Here is an 18,322-nt window from a genome sequence, read left to right as displayed (position 1 = left end):
GCTCATGTCTAGGTCTATATGACCTATATGAGTCCCCTACACACTCTATTGGCCTATGGGAACTCCAGTAGCAAGCCAATCTATGAAGAAGTTTTTGTCATCCTAGAAAGGGGACATTAAAAATCCTCCCTTCCTGGAGATTGCTTGTCCTCAAGCAATTTGCATCTACATACTAAAAACCAGTTGTTGAATTCTCATATCAATTTGGAACATACTACTCCACCTAGCTATTGTGCTACTCTGATATAAACATCATGATCTTCAAAGTGTAGCATCTCACCATGAATCCACTAGAGGAATGTATTATACATGTTGATTCCTGGATTCCAAACAATTCAAAAAAAATCTAACATATTCATATGGAACCCGTCTAAATAGATGTGCAAACCCATATTGCCAATGCCTTTCCGTGAGGTCCCTACTAACAATCCTTGATCCTGATGCAATCTAGGGAAACTGACAAGATAACATGCTTAACCATAGCATGCGACCTTCCATATCTCTCAAACATACAACCAGCTGTTCTATTTTGACAAAAATGGCCAAACACTCCAAACCATGACACAATATATGGAAGTTTGTGTAAAGTGATGTATCTCGCAAATCAATACCTGGGTCCCATAACCAAACATATATCATATTGTGTGTGATGTTAAAGAACTTCATATTATCACCATCACTATCAAGTAACCTTTTGTGTATGTAGGACACTATAACTATGGGTGAGTAATATCTTGCATTCTCAAAAATTATCAACAATGGCCACCCTATCTCACTATCATAACTCTGACCAACAACACAAGTGATATCAAACATGCTATCAAACCAATTCGAATCAACAACAAAGACTCCCCACTCCATCACTAACCTATAGGGGCACCTCCCAACACTCCCATACTGTTGGAAACCTAATGTAGATAGTGAAAGGCTCAGATGAGTCATAAGATCCCCGCTAGGATAGTCACTAATCCTCAATGGATTGAATAGTATAAAGTCACCAATCAACAAATTTGTTTTTGCCTCATCAAGGAAACCATGTGGCGACCTCTTAACAGAAGTATATGTGCCATCCATGCCCATAAGGGACAACTCATGAGTGGTTGGCCCACCAAGTGTATGCTCAACTTCACAATCATACTCCAAGATTGAGCTCCTCATATCATTTGTGTCATCAAGATTAAGAGCCTCCTCATCATCCAATTCAAAAAGTGGGTTATCTAAAATCAAATCAACAAGTATCTCAGAAAAGGGGTTATTAGCAATGACTGAATGCATGTCATCAACTTCTTCAAGACTATAGGGAGCAAACTCATGAGAATGGGAAGTAAAATTGCTGCTATCCAAACTCAGAATTTTGGAATCCTCCTCTATACCTTCTTTGGAATCATCTTGTATATCCCCAGTATTAATTGAACTACTGATATCACTGGATAATGTATCATCAAGTGGATCCTCTTCCTCCTCACCTCATGAATATGTTGTCTATCTGAACGGGCTGTTGCAAGAGGCAGGTTTTTTGATTTTGTAGGTAAAGCATGGATTAAACTCAACTCCCTACTCAGCTCTTCAATCTGATTTTTTGCCATGTGGAGAGCTACTTGAGAATTTCCCAAAGTTTTTCTAACCTTTACAAGTTCTGAAACACGCTGATCAACCTCCTCTTCTTACCCCCTCAAAGCAATAGAGTAAATAACACCAAGGTCAAGAAGATGATCTCTATCCGAAAGGAGGTTTAAGTAATTATTCTTCATTGCCTCCATGGCTGTCTTAAGCACATGCAAATCAGAGATTGATGAAGCCTCTTCTTTACATTTATGTCTTCCCTCAAGTTGGATCTTCCAAATGCAGCTCTCTACTAACTTGTGGGAACTATCAAAATGTGACAAGGCTGCAATGATCTTCTCTTCACCAACCTATAGTTGGCTCTCCAAAACAAACTTATGGACATGTGTAAATCCATAAGCAAAGGATGTTGACTGCCATTGAAGAGTAGGACTCTCTTCAATATCCTCTTTTGATGCCCCCTCAAGATCTTCATCTAGTAATTCCTCGTGCTGGTTATTGCTGGTCCTTGTTTCCTTTGTTGACTTATCTTCTCTCCCAATGCTTTCTTTTCTATCCTTTGATTCTTCTTTCCTTCCTTGCTGCTAATATGAACGTTTGGATACCAAATCATCCTCACATCTGTTATACTCATAAATTGTGTGAATGCAAGCATGTCTTGTATCTCCTTAGGAAGAGAACGATACTGATGGTAGCTGCTCATTATTGCATCATTGAAAGCCTTAGCAGGAGGCATATTTCTTGTACTTGTGATAGAGATGAAACCTTAGAGTGCCCATTTTTAATTCTAACCATAGTGTTGACTTGCAACTAACCCAACAGGCTTGTAGGTTCAAGGCTCTGATACCACTCAAATATCCCAAATGGATATTTTTCTCTGCTGCTGCTATAATGTTTAATTATATAAATTATATTTTCCTATAGATTTTTCTTTGATCTTATAGAGCTAGACAAAAGTTGTAGAAGAATGTTGTTTCTTTTTGTATTTTTCAAAGTATAGGTATTACAATGAATAAATAACATTAGCTGATAAAATAGAAGTGATAGAAATCATATGCAGCAATACATACTAATTTGGAAATGATTCTAAAACCATACCAACAGAGTCTTATTTTTTTCCAAAATAGTACCAATACAAATGTACTTTAAACAAGGTTGATGCCAGCTGAAAATGGGAACCCAGCTATAGTCAAACAAGTTCAAATGATAAAGCCCAAGCAGCTGCAATAAAACAATTCCAGTTTGCTGCAAATACACACCCCAAAATTCCTCACATAAGCTACTATAAATAAACATCAGGCTGAACCAAAGTGGTCACCTTCCCTAAAATTCCACTGCTTGCAAAGTGTGACTGCAATACTAGAAATCGATCCTCTGCCTTGATCAAACTGTATGCATAAGAACTTTGAATCTGATTTTGTTGAAGGCTACGTCCCAACAAATATGCTGTCAGCACTAGGGTTTGCGTTCTAGGTGAGGAAATGCTCTTCTAGAGCAACGATGTCCAAAATGGGTTGACAAAATGATATATGATACTCACCTTTAGGTTGCCTTCTCCTTATATCCTCTCTCTAAGGCAATTCGAACCCTAAAAGAACCCTAAAGTGAAATTCATTTGAACTTTATAATATAACATTATTTTCGCCAATAAAGTTGTCCAAATAGAAAGAAATCATTACTTTATTAATGACAAATAGCTCCAAGCATCAAATAGGTCCCGGTAAGTGATAATCAAATAGTAGAGATTGAGCTCTTTCCAACAGGCTATCACACATAGGTAAATTGATCCAGATGGAGCCAAAAAACTCCTTATTACTCCAAAATGGCTAAACACTTAGCCTTATTTAAATTATTAAATGCTAATTGAGGAGAATATTTAAATATATTAAAATATTTCCCAAGTAGCCAAAGAACAACCCAAACACCTCGGAAACATGAAACTGAGTTTGTCACCTGCCTATGATTGATGTCGGACAACTTGGGCCAACTAGCAGTCTCACCCTCAAATCTAAGGATATTCCTAAAAAATAGGGAACACACCCAAATCTCCTGAAATTGAGACCAGGGGTTGATCTCATAGAACCTCAACTCTAGAAAATGTCACAACCTTCTAAAAGGTAGGAATCTCTTCCTACAATCAAGGAATTGCATCCTAAAAAGTAGGAGATTGAGTCTGTCACTCTAAAATTGAGTACTAATGAATCTCCTTGGTTGTGTGCATCTTCAGAGTGTGTCAGTGAAGTGGGAGTTCTTCCTAAAAATTAGAAGATGCGTTCAATGTCTCCAAAGTGTCCCCAGTGGTCTCTAGAAGGCTCCTAGACAACTCCCAACCAGTCTCTAAAAATTAGGGATCCCTCCTAAATTTTAGAGACCTATTGTTGACTGCCCAAACCAGCCTAAAAAACTCATGTCTGGGTCTATATGCCCTATATGAGTCCCCTACATACTCTATTGGCCTATGGGAACTTTAGTAGTAAGCCAATCCATGAAGAAATATCTGTCATCCTAGAAAGGGAACATTACATTGCACCCCAATAGTAGAGGTTTTTCTTATAGAATAGAATTGAAATCATCTACTTTTGGAAGTCTTTGTGTCCCAATGGTAGTGATTTTTCTTATACATTAAACAAATAGGACTTAGAGCCAAACTGGTATGCTTTCAATCAACCTTTGAGTTGGTGTTGGTTTATTAGTATCACCATTTCCAGCTACTAGATAGAAGTGTAGTTAGAGATTTCATCTTGCCCATTACTTGTTCTGTGGGTAGGTGGATTCTTTTCTAAAAATTAAGAGGATAGAATATTGGTAACATCCCTCACAAATCTCTTAACTTCTTGCTTACCTTGAGTTGATCCAAGGAGCAGTAAGAAGGGGGAGCCTTCCTTTTAATGTAGGAGAGACTTGGTCTCATATGTTGTGGCTAGTCTGCCTATTTTGTGATTGGATTTTAACAAAACTGTCAGTTGTAAAATATCCACCCAATAGGACACTCACCGACGTGCTCTGTGGTCCTACATGTAGATCGAGGTTGTAAAGTAAGTTCACTGGTGAGTACTGCAGCGTGTACATGGTGTGGATTACTTGCAGTTTTAATTTTGATCCTCATGTACATGATTTATTTCAATTGCACAGTTCTAGTTGTGTTTTAGTATGGGACATTTCTCAGTCCAATGCAATGGAGTTTCATTGTAGTCATTATTTCTTGGGGACAAGCAATCTTAGGGAGGTGGATTGTAATGTGCCAATTTTGAAAGCATTAGAGGTTGTTTGGATTAGCCTATCATTGGCCCTTGTAGGCTAAGTTAGATGGTTAGAGTATTTCTAGTTTGCAGGACCGGAGGCTCTTTCCCCTTTTCAAGTACAAAAGCGTTTAGGATTTTCTATTCATTTACTTTAGTTTGGTACACGTACTATTTATAGTAAGTCATCTATACAACATTTCAATATTTGCTAGGACATCTAGGCCGAGTTCAATTGTAGTGATGACCTTTGGCACCCTTATTGATCAAGTATTATGAGATTTACTAATCTTAGTAAATCAAGGCTTGGTAGAGATAGACCCTTATGCTTTTTAGTAATGCACCCCGGTTAGTAGTGAATGCAGTGGGTTACTTATTGGTTTTGACAAAATTGAGAAATAATGAGTATCTTTGGAGTTATAACATTTTAATTATTAATAACTTATTTAATAAAGTAATACTTTATTAATTATTAATTAAAAGGTGCACATCATTGAATGTTGTTTTCAAAACTTTATTATAAAAAGGGGTTATATAATGATCATAAAGTCAAATTATAAAATGCATTTAAGGAATAATGTAAAGTGTCAATTTAAAGGGAGATATAAATGGTCAAAATGTACTTGATGTTATTTTGTTGTAATCCAAATGGAGGGAAATATAATAAAATTATTATATATCAAATCATGACAACTAAAGCTAATATGTTAAAAAGCCTAAGTTTTGGTTTTAAGTCATGAAAAGAGTATTCAAGAAGCTATTGGCGGATTGAGATTGAAGTTATAAATTCATTCAATTGTAAGGAAAAACTCATTCTTGATGCATTTGTTTATTTTGTTTGGGTGAAGAGAAATTCGGAACAAGGGTTTCAAGTTTTTTGATCAGTTGTAATTGTCTATCTAGATAATGCACTTTGAATTGGTAAGTCAATGCTAGTGAATTACACCAATGCTATGGCTTCAACCAAAGGCCATGATTGAGCCTATTGGATAGGAATTCGGTGTTTTGAATCCATTGCTAGTTGTGAGAGTGTTAGCCGGTTTAATTAAATGTTTTGCAAAATAAATACCAGCCTTTGAAGTCAGTGTATGGACTTGTTATTGGCAGCCGTTGTATATATATATATATGTATGTATATATGTATGTATGTACATGTGTGTGTGTGTATCAGTCATAGGAGTCAAGAGGGGACCATGAGGGCTTGAAAGGGCACATTCATGGGTGTTGCGAGTTCTTCTTGTCACCTGGTCTTCTTGTGCATCTTAATTCATTGTATTCCACAAGGTGGCACTCATCTTGGAATTACCAAGAAGTTGTGTTTTCTTTTCCAGGGTCAGATTTACTAGGGTATATTACAACAATAAAGTTAGAACTAGTTGGGTTTCTTATGCATATGGACTGACATCTATGTACAAATTCAATACTCTATTCAGGAGAGTTTTTGTCAGACTCAATTTCAGTAGTTGTGCTTGAGATAATGCTTTATTCAGATGAGACTGTAATGTCCCCAATTTAGCAGGTTCCAGGAGCTGGGGTTTGTCAGCTCATCATCAAGACCCTTGTGAGTTGATAGTTGGATTTGATGGTCTTAGCTGTAGACTTTCTAGTTTTAGTAAGTCTATTTTGTCTAGTTACTATTTTTGGCAGTGCAGATGTTGCCTCAGCAGTGATGGCCATTCATTCAGTCATCTTCTTGGGATGAGTTCATTTATTGGAGAATCATGTTTATTAAGTTATAATGACTTATTAATAAATGCACTTTATGTTATAAAGTGATGTTGTGAAGCTGAAGCCTCTTTAGTGAAGGGTGTAATGGTGAAGCTAATTTGCACAATTGCTATTATAAATATGATTCTCATATTGAGAATTGCATCCTTGAATATTATTATTTTTTGATATTTTGGGTGAGCATTTGAGTTCTGGAGATTACTCTGAGGAATTGAGCTGCAAATTATTGCTGAGGTATAATAATTTGCCAATTGACTTCTCTACTGTGATTTTCTGTGACTGAGGAGTGATTGTAAACAAGTGGTATTGTTTGTGCTGAAGGAATTGGTGACTGAGAATCCAAATCTTATACTGTGATCTCAATTAGGAGAAATTGTTGAATATTATAGGGCTGCCATTTCCAATCTGACACAGCGATTGTGTTCAATTAGCGACTGATTAATTTCTTTGAGGGTCGCCTCTGGTTCCTATACCTGCATGGAAGAATTGGAGGCCTGTAGATTGAGCATTGAGGCTGCGAATTGCAACCACGGGGTGCCGTCAATCATCGGTGGCCTGTGTTTGGGCTAGGGAGGCTTGCAGCTACAAAAGTCAGTGGTCTGCATTCATGATTTCAAGCCTGTGATCCACCTTAAACATGTGTTTGAAACCAGGACCTGCAGTTTAATTAGATAGAGCTGTGAGTGTTATTCCGAGCCCCTGCAATTATAGAGAAGATTGCAAAGTTAATTCCAGGCCAGCGTCTAATGTTGTATGGAGATCTGATCAATTTCATAGGGCAGCGATTAACTGGCTATCAGTGAGAATAAAAAAAATTCAAGATTCCAGGTTATTCATTGAACTTCATTGTAATTTTCATTTTCCCTCATTTGCATAATTTAACTACAAAGTGGTCTTTGATAGCAGTAGTGCATGATAGCATTTGTTTTCAGCATTTCAGCTGTAGCAATCATATTTCATAAAATACAGAAAAAACATATATACATTTCAAAACACAACAAAAACACAAAAATCATTTCTTTCCAATCAGCATGTCAGAGGATATCAAACAAGGTCTTTATAGAGACATTTTAATATATTACCATAATTCATAAGCTGTTCATTTAATATGTTCTTAGATGGCATTGATGGGCTTTAAGGACTCAGTATTTAAATAAATCTCCGATGAAATTGAATGTGGTTGTGCATATTTATCTTGTCATTTCTATCAATTCTGTTATAAACTCTATATTCTCAAGTCCCGGTTTTGGTTTTAGCTAAGTGTCTTCCTAGTTTTCTTCCATTAAATGTAATGATCATGTTTTAATTAATAACAAAAACAATATTTTTTACTAACATAAATCATTGATTACATTGCAGATTATCTTTGGCACTCCATATGTCTTCTCTGCATCTCAACCAACGTATACAGCAACTGCTGCTATAGCAGCAATTGATGCTCTTGAAGAAAACCCCCATCTTCTTCTCAATTTGCAGAAAAATGTTAAACTTCTGCGAGAAGGTTTGTTCTTGCCTACTTTTCCCTAAGGTTGTTTCAGAGATTCATTGCACCGGGAAAATTCTTATGGACTCCTTATTTTCCATATCATAAAATGCGTTTCCTGCTATTTTTTCCTTCACTTCTCTGTAAAGTCCTTTTCTAGCACATTGCTTTTTTTTGCCTTAAAAAAAATTCAACTTTGAAAATGATAATTGCATTTATATTCATAAATTTAAATTACATTAAAACCAAATTTTTTACTTTAATATTCAAATGATTCTGAAAACAATCTTGATTTTCTGCTATGTTTCTTCTTCTGATTTGCAGCTATTTCCATAAATCTTATTCTGATTTTTGGTGAAGTGATAGATTTTCATCCAATAACTTGATATGAGAAGTCAAGAGTTTTTGTCCTTAAATGTCAGAATTTTCCTTGGAAGGTTTGCATCCTCTTTGGATGTAATTTGTTTTTTGAAAAGTCACTTAATAGTTTCAATTGATTGATATCCTCTCTACAATGAAGTGATCTCTCTTTATATCTTTTTATTGAAAGAGAAGCAACCCTTCACCTACAACTATGACCCCTTGATAATTTATAGTTCTATTTAATTTAATTCTTCTTAATTCTAAATAATGCTACCTTATTAGCATTATCTTGGCACAACTTTAAATAGCCTACTCACTGGAAATGGACAGAAATGTATGCTGCAATTGGTAGTAATTTGGTTGAGGCATGATATTCCTTAAGACATTCTCCAAAATGATTGAAATTAATACAAAAACGAGAGCACTATATAGTATCCTTCTGTCTTTCAATTAAGTTCTTTGTACACGTGCACTTCTTGTTGTCGGTTTATTCAAAACCATTGTATAGAAAATGATCAATGATTGAAAATTAAAATTTTCTAACAAAATCTCAACACAAACATTTAAAAGAAGTTGTTCATATGAAAAACACGGAGAATGAACAAATGAATGATGGGATTTTAATAACGTTCATGAGACCATGCGGTCCAAGGGACCAAGAGCTTCTGAAAAAACACTTTCAGATTTTTGTAGTCGGCAGTCTTGCCATGATTACAAATAAATACTGTAATTAAGTAATGGTTGGTATGATAATGACATTTTTTTTCCAAGAAGCTGTTGGTAGTTGTCAATGGTTGGCAATCTTAACCAATTGCCACAGGGACAATATATGTACTAAATTGTTGTCTTGGAAGATAGCACTGACTGATTGTACATATTACACTCTGGAATAAACGATACATCTTTCTTATTTTGTTTGTGTTTATCATGTTATAGTGTTGTATGGTATATTCTGTTTACTGTTTACTCTGCATAATTAGACAAGATCCCTTTTGGGAGTAAACATTTTGGTGTCAGTTTTGTATGAAGTCTAGAGATTTAGGAAATAGATAACAGTGGTGATAGGCAATATAGTCATTTAATGGGCCAAATGATTGGACAATTAGATACATGCAAAGAAGAGGAAGATACAGTTGAAGATGAGTTGCTGCAAGTTCTTGTATATTGATGGAAAGCATCCCTCAACTAGTATGTTTGAAGGGAAACTCTCTCGTGAGAGGACCTTGAGAGTCATAAGAGATAGCTTATTAAACTACCAAGTTTGTTAGCACACAACTTCATTACCATTTAAGATATTTAGGAAGATTATAACCTAGAGCAACATCAGAAACAAATACAATGGTACAAGGAAAGGAATCAAGCGAAAAGAAAGAATGTTACACAAGCGAATGTTGCACCTCTGACAATTAATGCCTCTTCTGCCAAATAAAGATAGAAGATGTATTGTGCACACTCGGGAAGAGGGTGAGGGAATGGTGAGAAGATTGGTTATAGAAATCGTTGAAGAATCCAAGAGTCCTCAAAGAAGAAAAAAACGAAGTGTTAGACAAAGCTGTAATTAGAAGGGACAAAAACCATCTATCAAAGAAGGAACAATATAGTATATGTCGAATGAGTGGGAGGAAATTATGTAGAACCTACCACTCCCTTTCAAGTAGAAGAAGACCTTCCTGAACAAACAAATAATCCATATGTACAAGTAGTATCAGATGTAGAAGACTTGAAGGCCGAGTCCATGAATTGTAGCCTTCCAGTATAGTCAGTATGTGAAGAAAGCAAACAAGGAAACTTGAGAACAAGGTTGCACCAAATACTTGAAAACAACCTACACCTCATCAAGAACCTATGTATAGTAGAAGAACTGAGAATCGGGGCGCTTGCACCAAAGACACAAAGGAGGGAGTTTAGGAGCAAGGCAATGAAGGTACAAGGGACCTTGATGATGGATTTGTAGACAACTCACACGTAATCAAGAGTGCAAGAGGAGCACTGAAACATGGGCGAGAGAAAATTAGTCTAATGAAGATTTGGGATGCTATTTGTAGAAGGATTGACTGATAGAATGAAAGAACTGGCAGAGGCACATAGGCCTAATACCTTAGATGATGCCATTGGGTTAGCCCTTGACCTTCAGGTCACACCTTATCTTCCGTAGAAGAAATGTTTCAATCTATGGAAGCTAGATAAGAAAAGATTAAATTAGAAAAATAACACACCCCCAATGGTTGATCAAGAGTCTAGGAATGAATTGAGGAGGTTATACTTCTCTTGCAGGCAGCCATGGTAGCCTGGTTAGTTTTACCTTGGGGAAGGCAAAGTACATTTGATTAAGGTCATATCTAATGATGAAAGCAAGATGAGTAAGAGGATAGTAATGATGAGGATAATGAACAAGAGGATCAGCCACAACTATTAGAATTGGAGGATGCTATAGCCAAAGAGACTCCATGCATTGACACTCAATTTGGAGTTGCTTAGAATTGCCCTTCTTGGATAAGGGTGTCCGTAAGGGACAACTAGTGATTTCCTTAGGAGAGAATAGTGTCACACATATTTTTGATGATAAATGAGTAGTAATGAAGCATAATAAGGAAAAGGTTTTTAAGAACTTAGTGCCATCTTTGGTAATGGATTTCCATAGAGTTGCACCAAGGTGGTTCTCTAGTTGGGTATTTAGATTGGAGATTACACCTTAACAAGTGATTCTTATGTGTTTGGGCTTAACAATGTGGATGCCATCTTCAAACTCCATTGGTTAGATTCATTTGGGTAGTATGTTCAAGACTGAAACCAAATGCAAGTTCAATTTATGGTTGATGGCAAGGAAAATGTGCTTAAAGCTATTTCAGATGGTGGTCCTCGAATGGTTTTAGCAAGGAGGATAGAGGCTCTATTAAGACACAATGTTGTGGATTGGAAAGTTTTGTTTTTCTATATCTACTAAACTTCCACCAACAATGAGCCACAATACCATATCGATATCCAGACAATGCTAGATAAGCATAGTGTATTATGGAGATCAATTTCCAAGTCGTCCACCTAATCGTGGGTTTGAACATGTCATTAAGCTCGAGGAAGGTGTTAAGCCAATTTGCACCATGCACTCCCAACACTTGCGCCTGTTAAAGGAGATTGAAGAAACAATCAAGGAATTATTGAAAATGGGTCACATACTTCCTAGCTCTAGTCCCTTAGCTTCATCAATTGTTTTGGTTAAAGAGAAGGATAACACTATGCACATGTTCCTAGATTGCAGAGCCATAAACAAGATGACCTTAAAAAGGTATCCCCATTCCCAAGACTGATGAGCTTCTTGATGAGTTGTACTAGGCTACGTGCTTTTCTAAAATTGATCTCTATTCAGGTAATCACTAGATATGTGTTGGAGAAGACATACATAAGATTTTTTTGAAAGTTGCTACAAACACTTTGAGTTCGTTGTCATGCCATTCGGACTCACAAACACACCGACAACATTTCAATCCTGCATGAATCACACATTTCATGAGTAGCTGCAAAAACATTTTTGGTATTCTTTGACAATATTTTGATACATAGCACTTGAAGTGATCATTTGTAGCATTTGAATGTAGTTTTCTGTCTCATGGAGACACAATTTCTGTTTGCAAAGGCTGCCAATGTGATGAATCCAAATGGCTCACACCACTGTAATGCTAGATAAAATTGTATTTGTTTTGATTTGTCTTATAAGCTTGTGGGTTTTACATAATATATGAATTTTTTAAATTGGATAAATTTATATAACTGAAATGCGATGCTGAAATAGCGATAATACCCCGACTCATTCAACTGTAGTCTTTGCATATGCAATGCTAGAATAATGAAGAATAACAAGAGATGAGCAATTACCAATTTATTTAATTATTTTTTTGCTCATACAACATATGCTGAATACAACTATTAAAATAACCAATGAACCTGGTATTAATGTTGCAGCGGAGCTGTTTCATAAACTTGGTCGATCCTTCTCACAAATAGAGGCTCCACACTCAACAATTGCAGCTGCCTAGCTATAATGTCAATGATGGCGTTAGAAATGTGCAGAAGTGGCCCCAACAGAAATGCCCAATTGTAACACTAGGATCCACAGAACATACACACCCAAAGCAGATGTAAGACACAAAAATCTGAGGCCAATTCACCCACCATGCGAGAATCAGGCAACAAGAAATAATGCCAATACCGGCGTTCAGTTTTTCAGCAGAGATACACTTCCAATGATGTCGATATGAGACTTCCGACAGGGTAAATTAGACCTTCAATTGCCCTCCAGAATATCAGAAAATATCAACGCCTCAGTCAGGGAATAATGACGATTATAGTCAGAAGAATAGACACCAATAATGCTATTTAAAATCTATGCCAAACAGAGAGAACTTGGTGTCCAAATGCTGAATACCAACCAGAATTCAGATGCAAACATAGACTTAGGAGTCACCAAACTCTTCAGCAGAGATTCGTTTTCTTAGTAACAAAGATAACAGTATGAGAAAATGCCACAATTTAGATTGCAAACAAAATCAAATCCAATATACCTCAGCAATGGATTGAATCAAAGTAACAAGAGTCGGAATCGGGAAGGCCGAATCGAATCATGAATCGGAATTGAATCAGCCACAAATCGGCAAATTAAAAAAACCCTTGAAATTTAGTGAGTAACTTATTTCTTAAACCCTTTATCGCTGATTTGATTCACCGATTCACAAAAAATCATTTGGCTTGAATCGAATTGCCGAATCACGTGAATTGCCATGATTCTTGGAACTATGGATTGAATGCACGATTCAGTCTTCAAAACCCTCACAAGAGATAATATAAAAGCAATAGACAATGGATGATTCTAATTGTTTCATGAAGCCTCTTTTATATAGCCCTTGGCTTCTCCCATACACTTTTCATAAGGTTGCTTCATCAACACACCATTCAATTAGAAGCTTCCAACTAATTCTTTTAAATAAATAAATTTTAAGCACATAGCTTCATGTAGAAACTTTTCACTTAAACATTCTTCTCAATCACACTTTCAATTTATGACATGAAATAAAATAAAGTCTCTTCATAAATTAAAGCCTCATAATAATTTATTACGTAGACTCCCTGAAAATGCTCAATCCACTACTAATGAAGATCAACTGCTAGTTCCACCACTGCACTACTAAATATAGAAGCCACCTCAAAATAGACTTACTATAAATAGCAAGTCTACCTTAGAGAACCTCAATACATACTGCTAGCTCACGAGGGTCGCCATGATAAATTGACTTAGCCAATCGCAGGAGCCTGCTAAAAATGGGGACATTATTGTCCTCCCTCCCCAAGATTGCTTGTCCTCAAGCAGTCCTAGCAGTACAACAAACTCCAACCACCCCCAGGATCCCAAAGGAAAATGTGCATGATATCGCTGTCATCATCGAGCCATTTCCATACATAAAACACCATTAGAGTAAACAACATAATATGTAAAACTTCAATACCCATGCTGGTGATGTTAGAAACTAGAACATCACAAGGAAGCAACTCGATAGGAAATCTTGATTTGCTCCCTTTCTTTGCACCAACCAAACTATTCTGCCAAACATCAGACTTAAGTACAAACAAACCTTGCACCCGGTAGATATCTTGCACATGGGGATTAAATATGAAGTTGTATGCACTCCCCACAATATATACCTCACTAGAACCTTGATCATCACCAACAACCCATGCAAAAGATGTAGCTACAAGAGAACCTGGTACAACATCTAGTTCTTTGTTGCTCCCAATAGATGCACTCATCCAAACTTGACTGACAAAACTTGTAATTGCAATGGATGTAGCCACATCCTCATCATAATCTAGATGTACAGGAACATCACCAACTACTGCTATGGGAAACCAAATTGTGTTTTTAGATCGTGTAAATAGTTCCCAACTTCACTTAGGTGAGTGATCAACATCAACCTCAAAAAGTGGATTCTCATAAGACAATGTTGCATCCATGTCGAACATAAGATTATCCACCAAGTAAACCTCAACACTGAGTTTATTTGCAATATGACATGACACTTTCTCTACAACACTCTCCTCAGAATCAACATGTGTGCTATCATCAGTGCACACATCAAAAACCGCACGCATACTACTAAAGACCTCAACAAATGGCTCTACTAGTGCGGAAGTAGCTGCTGACCTAATAGTATTAGTGCATGCCCTCACACCCACTATCACTGCATCACCATCGAATGCACAATTCTATGAACTCATCCCAACAACTGCATCATCTGACTCAACTAGAAAGAAATGCTTAAGAAACTTAAAACAAATTCCCAAAACTTAAGAAACTTTTTTTTTCATTCAAAATGTCGATAAAAGGAGCTTGATTGGGTTTTGTGTTAGCTTTTGCAAGTAAAAACAAAAGAAAGTTAACATGCTTGTGATCAGGTTTCAAAAATCCTATAAGAAGTGATCGAAAATTTAGAACTTTGCCATTAAAATGGTGATAAAGATTGCAAACAGATGAATTTTACAAGTTAAAACAACTTGTATTGTCTCCCAAAAAGGTTGATGCATGACTTATAAGAGCATGTTGGTCTTTTGATTACAATTTTCAAGTGTTTTAAATAAGAGATGATGACTTGTAGTTGGGTATTAGAAACCCAATTACAAGTTTAAATAAATCTCTCTATTTTTTTAAGCCTTCATGTGTCCAAGCTAACGTCAGGCTTTTAATTATCATTTGCAAGATGTTTAAAGAAAACTCTTTGCTTGCAATTGGGTTTTAAAATCTGATTGCAAGTATGGGAAAACAAGAGACTTGTAAACATAAGTTGCAATTGGAATTTTAAAACCCAATTGCAAGCAAGATTAACTTGTTAAAAAATTAGTCCAATTGACTAAGTCGGACTTTAAGATTAACATTACAAGCTCATCCTTTTATAAACTTTAAAGAGTACTACTTGCATTTGGGATTTGAAACCCTGACTGTGAGCAATGTATTCTTCATTTTCTCTTGAAATAAAGCATGTATTTAAAGTTCAATGCCTCAAAATGTTCATCTTTCAAAAGGAAGATGATCTAAGACAAAGAAAAACAAAATCAATTGATGATTCAAACAAGAAAAATCAACCAAAAACTCAAGATCAAAAGGAGCACTTGCAGTCAGGAAAATAAAATCCGAAATTCCAAGGAAGACTAAGGAAAAATTGACAAAAATATTGAGAAATGACATATATAGGATGAGAGTCCAAGGCAGAATCAAGGTGATCAATTTCCTTTGTGAAATGCCTTCTAAATGTCTAACTTAGAGAAATAAACTGCAAAAATACTGAAACTTTCATAAATTTATTGAAACTTTCATAGTGTTGCCCAAATTTTGCAAATTCAAAAGTGCTGACAAAAGTTTGATGTTGAAACAAAAGCCAAGCACAAAAATCAGAAATCTATTGTCTACTCGTCAACGTTTTGATCCTCTGTGTCAAGGTCCTTATCTATGATACTCTCTAGATAATCATTACTCTCAAACTCAAGTTACTCTGATGGTATTAGAACTTTGGGTATTGATTAAGCCATCTAGTTCAACCGCTTCATACACCATTGCTGCAACTTCTCCATCAGGTGCAATTCGGTCCCATTTTGTTTAAGGATCCTCCTTATATGCTGGATCAATAGTTTTATTTTGATTAAGTGAGCTATGAAGTATGCAAAAAAATGTTTTTGTTTTCTTTTGAACCTTTTTACTTGCATTTTCATACATGAAACATGTGAGATATGACCAGAAACTTGGTAGAAGACACAAGAGTGAGGTCTCCGCCAAAAATGAGGACTCTAGGACCATGAAAAGGATCAGAAATGCATCTCTGTCTCCGCGATGCATCTGAGGGGGAAGAGACACATCTCCCAGTTTCTTTGCTTCCCATTTATTTAATTATAAACCCTGTTTACAAAATCTAACTACTAGTCGTACCTTAAATATCAAATGATAAATACTGCTGCATTACCTGTCAAATATATACTAATGTGTATTCAAAATGTCCACTATTTAAAATCCGAAACATTGGCATTTTCGCCCATTTTACACAATTATTGTTTGCTATCATTTCTTATTTTTACTCATTTTGTATATGTTGATAGTGGTGCATCTGACTTTCTAATTCATAATTATGATACACTAATGTTTGAAGTAAGTAACAATTTTTGCTTAAATCTAACTCGTCTGCTAAAATATATTGCAACTAATGTTGTGTGCATTTAGGTACTGCTGACATTTTTCCTTATAATTGCAGGTTTGTTACAAATACCAGGCCTTAAAGTTTCAAGTGACCTGTTGTCACCCTTGGTCTTTCTTCAGTTGGAACAATCATCTGGTTCCTTCAAGAATGACTTGATTATGCTTCAAAAAATTGCTGACCAAGTATGTACTAAAGCATTTGGTTGGCATCTTATGGTAGCTTTTCCAAAAAATATCTTCATGAGTATAAACTGAAATATCATCCTTTTAATATTGAATTGTGTTACTGATGAGCTGCAGATGTTGGAGGATGAGTCAATACTGTTGGCTGTATCTAGAAGATCTTTGCAAGACAGCTGTAAATTACCAGCTGGAATTCGTTTAACAGTTTCTGCAGCTCATACAGAATCTGACTTACTACAAGTTATTCAATCACTGAAGAAAGTGTGTGAATTCTTCCTCACTAAAAATAATAACTTGAATTTATTTGATTGAGTTGGCCCCTCTCTTTCTTTGAAGATGGAGAACATGTTAGTCAACTCCAATTTTAGATTCCAACTCTAGAATCTACAAGTCTAAGGATCTTTTGACATGTAATTTACTTGGAATCATTCATCAGTGTTACAAATTCTGTGCTGTTTATTACCCAATACCATCCATCATTTTCAGCTGCATAGCAGTTAATGATATATTTTTTAATTTGTCGCGGTTTGGTCTTGTCTTCTAGCCCATGTCAAATCGTATTTACTGGAAACTAACGTTTGTTTGTCTTTCTTTTTCTGAGTAAAATGCATAATGCTTCACAATTTGTTAGTAAGAAGATTATGTCCCCCAAAAGAAAAAATGTGGCACTAATCTCGTGAGCTTATGAGAAATGATGTTTTCATGCCAGTAAGTTTTAAATATACAATAACCTTGCTTGCCTTGCATTTCCAATATGCCTGTCTTTTTCACATGCTTTGGACAGCCAATTGAACAATTTTCAATCATATTGATAAGAAGTTTGATGGACCTTTTATTTCTCTATTTTTTTCTAATTACAGATATTATGTGGCATTATTCTTTAAAGATAATTCATAAATTAAAATAAAACTAAGCTACCATATGGAGCTGGAGCAGCAGCCGCTAGGAGGAGGATTTCTTGGATGATTTCAATAAGCACAAAGTAGAAGTAATGACTACACAACCAGGATAAGGAGATCAGCTTGGCAAAAGGGACCTATGGAACTCGACTCATTTAGAAATTGCAGAATCTCAGATCCCGCAGAGGAGGAAAGATACAACAGACGAGGTCAGTCTTCCAGACAATCTAATAAACATAGTTTTCATTTAAGCAGTCAAGGTGAGGTCTTTGAGTACAAGATAAATCCAGGGATTTTTTTTCATTCAAGAACTATAAAAGATGACTTTAATAGAGAAATTTCAAAGGAGAAGGGATGGGAGAGGAGGTTTCCTTTTCATAATGGTTAGCCATTAAAACCAACAATCTTGTTTGGAGTCCCTCCTTTCCTCCCACTGTTAAAAAAATTGGGGCCTCCATTAAAAAGGTATGTTTCGAAGCAGAAAAATGCGAATACTTTTCAGAGTGAAGGATTAAAGGAACAAGAGCTCTGAAAGAGCTAGATTCCCTGCCTTTTCCAAGAAAGAGGATTGATATTTATTTTTCTGGTTTGACCATAGTGATGCCACAAATACTAGGTTGTCATCCAGCAAGGACAT

The 18,322-nt window shown here is 36.0% G+C and overlaps 1 protein-coding gene across 4 annotated transcripts in view; it reads left to right on the top strand.

Annotated features, from left to right (window-relative positions):
- LOC149539232 (long chain base biosynthesis protein 1-like) overlaps nucleotides 1-17,320 on the top strand; it is a 279,274-nt gene extending 261,954 nt beyond the window's left edge. For all 4 annotated transcript variants that reach the window (XM_089799165.1, XM_089799164.1, XM_089799166.1 and 1 more), the window contains 3 exons: nucleotides 7,890-8,031; nucleotides 16,659-16,786; nucleotides 16,904-17,320. In XM_089799165.1, the coding sequence (XP_089655291.1) occupies nucleotides 7,890-8,031; nucleotides 16,659-16,786; nucleotides 16,904-17,098 (465 nt within the window). In that variant the 3' untranslated portion in view covers nucleotides 17,099-17,320. The remainder of the gene's footprint in view (nucleotides 1-7,889; nucleotides 8,032-16,658; nucleotides 16,787-16,903) is intronic.
- The last annotated feature ends 1,002 nt before the right edge of the window (nucleotides 17,321-18,322 follow it).

Source organism: Cupressus sempervirens, chromosome 9 (genome assembly GCF_028749045.1).
Source record: "Cupressus sempervirens isolate cs-2001-9-10 chromosome 9, ASM2874904v1, whole genome shotgun sequence".
Taxonomy (NCBI): Eukaryota; Viridiplantae; Streptophyta; class Pinopsida; order Cupressales; family Cupressaceae; genus Cupressus; species Cupressus sempervirens.
Note: the sequence above shows the minus strand (reverse complement) of the source record. Positions and strands in the feature narration are given on the sequence as shown.